Raw genomic sequence first — 4,654 nt, 5'->3', positions numbered from 1 at the left:
TTCTGAAGAGTGAAGGTACGGAAAACAAAAGGAGTCACAGAGAAATAGTTTACAGGTTCTACAGATAAAGGATGAAGATCATTTTTGCCGATCAACCGTCTAGGAATGAATGAAAAACAAGTTCATAGTTGAGTCATAATTCATCCTGTCATTAAAATGTTTATAGTAATTTGTTTTTATTTGCCGACGTTATTAAAAAAAAAATACACTGTTAAAGATACATATAGTTAACTAGCTGGGTCCCGGCGGCTTCGCCGCTGGGCCCCATCATGGCACGCGGCAGGCTTCTATATATGAATACTCATTGTCCCTTGTGTTCCAACCACAGACAGTGCTGGGTCCCGGCTGCTTTGCCACCGGTCTCCGCGGGCCCCAGCATGGCACGCGGCAGGCTTCTATATATGGATTCTCCTTGTCCCTTGTGTTCTAGGTCCTGGCAGTGCTTGTCATTTTTGGATTGAATTGATGAAGTATATTCGTATAGTTTTCTGTTTTAAGGTCTTAGAATTGCTTTAATCCATTGTCAAAATATATACAAATATTTGTGCAATCACCAGTTTTTTGCATTTTAAGCAATTTAATAATAATTTCTTTTTGACGTTAAATGACACTTTGACAAATTTTCTTTGAGCAGAAAGCATTTTAAACTTAAACAATTTCTACTAAACTTCAAACTTTTGGTTTTCTGTTTTAAGGTTTTCGAATTGCTTTAATCCATTGTCAAAATATATTGAAATATTTGTGCAATCATCATTCTTTTACATTTAAGCAATTTAATAAAATTTAAAAAGAGCCTCAATTTTTTAAGCTCCTATAACGGTAATAACGTGTAACGGTGTATCGGTAAAAATAGTGTAACAGACACTACATTTTTATATATATAGATGAAACGCAAACGACACAATAGGCCTAAGACTTTTATGGATAGGAAAAGGGTAAGGGGAAAGTAGCCAAAATATTGTTTGTGGTGGCTTTTGTTTAATTCAAGTTTGACCTAACTAACAAATTTAACTTTTATTCGTTTTAAGAATCATTTATATATCTATTTTTGTACTAGTTAGCTTTATATTTGCTATGATTGATTATTTCAACATTTCTCCATTTCAGGTTTCAAAATGAACAAAAACTACTTTTTCGGAAAGCTTTTATTTAAATAAAAAAAGGGCTTAACTTCTGTTCCTTTCCGAATCTACCGTGTTTAAGCATCAGAACCGTTAGCCCAATATAAGCAATGTGACCTGATTATTTAGAGACTTTGACTACTTCCAAATTAAATTGAACTGAGTTCCAAACTCTAAAGCAAGGTTTTAAGAGTCGCTAAAGTCAGAGTAGTAAATTTTAAATGCAACATCTCAAAATTTTTAATTTAAATATCTTGAAAAAAATATTTCCATGATAAAACCTCACATTTCAGATCATAATTATTAGCACTCATCAAAACTAATAGGAATTTTAATGAGTAGACTGATATGTGACAATAGTGTTCAACACAGCAATAATAGTTTGTTGATCAATTCAAATGGTGTGATGTATTACTCTTGTGTTACCTGTAACCTAGGCTAATGACGTAATTTTAAATAAAATCATTACGGAGGGCAAGTAAATCATACGAGTACAGGAGTCATGACGTAATCATACCTATATATAGCAATGATATGAGAACAGTGGTTCATATCCATTTAAACTACAGAAACATAATAAAATAACATGTCCATTCCAATTGAAAGATCACTTTATTTAGCAGCTTCAAAAGGATGCACACAGGTTGTTGAATATCTTTTAAAGTCTGGCATTGATGTTAATATAAGAAATTTTCATGGTGAAACTCTCCTTTATTTAGCAGCTTTGGAAGGACACACAGAGATTGTGGAATGTCTTATACAGTCTGGCGCTGATCTTAATATAAAATGTTTTTACCTAGGTGATAGTCCACTTCATGTTGCAGCTCGGAATGGAAACACACAGACTGTTGAATGTCTATTGAAGTCTGGCCCTGATATTAATATAAGAAATAATTATGGTGACACTCCCCTTTATTTAGCAGCTTCGAAAGGACACACAGAGACTGTTGAATGTCTTATACAGTCTGGCGCTGATCTTAATATAAAATGTACTTACCTAGGTAATTTTCCACTTCATGTTGCAGCTCGGAATGGAAACACACAGACTGTTGAATGTCTATTGAAGTCTGGCCCTGATATTAATATAAAAAATAATTATGGTGAAACTCCCCTTTATTTAGCAGCTTTGTTAGAACACACAGAGACTGTTGAATGTCTTATACAGTCTGGCGCTGATCTTAATATAAAATGTACTTACCTAGGTAATTTTCCACTTCATGTTGCAGCTTGGAATGGAGACACACAGACTGCTGAATGTCTATTGAAGTCTGGCCCTGATATTAATATAAGAAATAATTATGGTGACACTCCCCTTTATATAGCAGCTTGGAAAGGACACACAGAGACTGTTGAATGTCTTATACAGTCTGGCGCTGATCTTAATATAAACTGTAGGGAAGGTAAAAGTCCACTTCATGTTGCAGCTTGGAAAGGACACACACAGACTGTTGAATGTCTTCTCAAATATGGAGCCTATGTTAACTCTAAGGACAAGGATGGCATGACAGCGCTTCATTATGCTAGTCGGAATGGAGATAAAGAGTGTATTGCAACTCTTCTGGAGCATGGATCTGACATAGATATTACAAGTAGATATGGCTTTACAGCTTTTGATGTAGCTGTTGTTGATGATACTGCCGTTTATTTTGCAAGCCATGTGTTAAAACTGAGAGTTGCAAATTTGTATGTAAGTGAAAGAAACATAAGGCTCTCAGACAAGACTCAGACAAGTTATCCTGCAAATGAGCTCAAGGATCAATTAGTAAGAGAACTAGAACAAATGAGGAGTGAGACAATATTTTGTAATATAACGTTCTATGACATTTTATCAAAGGAATAAGCTCAATAGAACTATACACGATGAATGAAAATTCTTTGAAAGGTTTATTGAAATCATCAAACTGGGAAACAAAATTTTCAATGTATAACACAATAATAAAAAGCCGTTTCAGAGACAGCATAGAAAGGAAAGTGCTGCTTGAACTAGCCAATAGAAGTTTCGATTCTCTCTTTAACAGATTTGCTGAATTACCACATGAATGTGCTGAACAAATACTGAGCGATCTAAGCAATGAAAACCTGAAAAATTTCATAAATGCTTCTGAACTACTCCACAAGGAGTGGTAGTATTAAGAGTTTCTAGCATAAGATAATTGATTTAGTGATTGAAAAAAAATTCAAAAAGCGTAGTGGTGAGTTTTAAAAGAGTGCGTGAATCAAAGAACAAGGATATATATCCTTTTTCTTTGTTCTATAGAACAAGGATATATATCCTTGTCCTTGTTCTATATATAGATGACGACGGGGACACAGGGAATGTTCGATTAGCAATCACCATCAACAAAGCTCAAGGGCAATCATTAGAATGATGAGGTATAGATCTGAATACGGATTGTTTTTCCCATGGACAATTACTTATTGCATGTTCAAGAGTCGGTAAACCCGACAATCTATTTATATGTACAGACAATGGGACAGCGAAGAATGTTGTATATTCGCAAGTTTTACGTAGTTAAAAACATATATATATATATATATATATATATATATATATATATATATATATATATATATATATATATATATATATCTATTTATATTCACATATGGGACACAGGGACAGAACTACAATGGCCCGTAACGAATTACACGCGGGGGGGGGGCTTGTGGGCTAGTATATAAGCCCACAAGCTAGCCATAAGCCACATAACCAACAGCTAGTATATAAAAAAAGTTGTAAGTTTGTGTGTTTGTCCATGTTTTGTGTTTGTCCGCATATGTGTGTTTGTTTGTCCGCATATGACGTCATTATAATTATATAAATCTTACAATGACAGAAGAAACAGCCGAGGAAGCTGCTCAAAGAGTTAATGCCAAAAGGCTTGCGGCTAATAGAGAAAGTAAGAAAAGAAAGCGTGCCGAGGAGTCACAAGAACAGCGTGAAAACAGGCTTGCGTCTCAAAGAGAAATTACCAAAAAAATCGTGCCGAGGAATCACAAAAACAACATGAAAACAGGCTCGCGGCTCAAAGAGAAATTACCAAAAGAAAGCGTGCCGAGGAAGCTGCTCAAAGAGTTAATTCAAAGAGAAATTTTAGTATAAATCCTACAATGACAGAAGAAACAGCCGATGAAGACCAAAAGAAAGAGTGCCGAGGAATCACAAGAACAACGTGAAAACAGGCTTGAGGCTCAAAGAGATAATACCAAAAGAAAGCGTGCCGAGGAATCACAAGAGCAACGTCAAAATTATCGCCTGGCATTCAGGTACAGCCCAGTCGATGATTATAGCTTGAGTAGATGTGTTCAAATCGGGATTATGTCTAAAATTTGTCCCAATTGCAAGGCCTTGAAATTTAATGGTGAAACAATTGGAATGTGTTGCACCTCAGGAAAAGTTGAACTTCTTGAACTGGCTGCACCACTGGAGCCACTGAAGACTTTATGACGTTACAGACCGGGACACCGGGACACAAGGAATTTAAATGACGACCGGGACGCTCAAAGAGAAATTACAAACTGGGACACCGGGA

The 4,654-nt window shown here is 35.6% G+C and overlaps 1 protein-coding gene across 1 annotated transcript; it reads left to right on the top strand.

The window, feature by feature from the left end:
* The first annotated feature begins 775 nt into the window (after positions 1-775).
* On the top strand, positions 776-3,634 carry LOC136038666 (putative ankyrin repeat protein RF_0381). The gene has a single exon (XM_065721973.1). The coding sequence runs from the start codon at positions 1,708-1,710 to the stop codon at positions 2,959-2,961; it is 1,254 nt and encodes a 417-aa protein (XP_065578045.1). The 5' UTR covers positions 776-1,707; the 3' UTR covers positions 2,962-3,634.
* Positions 3,635-4,654: the final 1,020 nt, after the last annotated feature.

Source organism: Artemia franciscana, chromosome 1 (assembly GCF_032884065.1).
Source record: "Artemia franciscana chromosome 1, ASM3288406v1, whole genome shotgun sequence".
NCBI lineage: Eukaryota > Metazoa > Arthropoda > Branchiopoda > Anostraca > Artemiidae > Artemia > Artemia franciscana.
The sequence above is the reverse complement of the archived record's forward strand: the minus strand, read 5'-3'. Positions and strand labels throughout refer to the sequence as shown.

What these genes read in the sequence shown, in the direction of transcription:
- LOC136038666 (XM_065721973.1), top strand. Translation starts at nt 1,708, where the DNA reads ATGTCCATTCCAATTGAAAGATCACTTTATTTAGCAGCTTCAAAAGGA.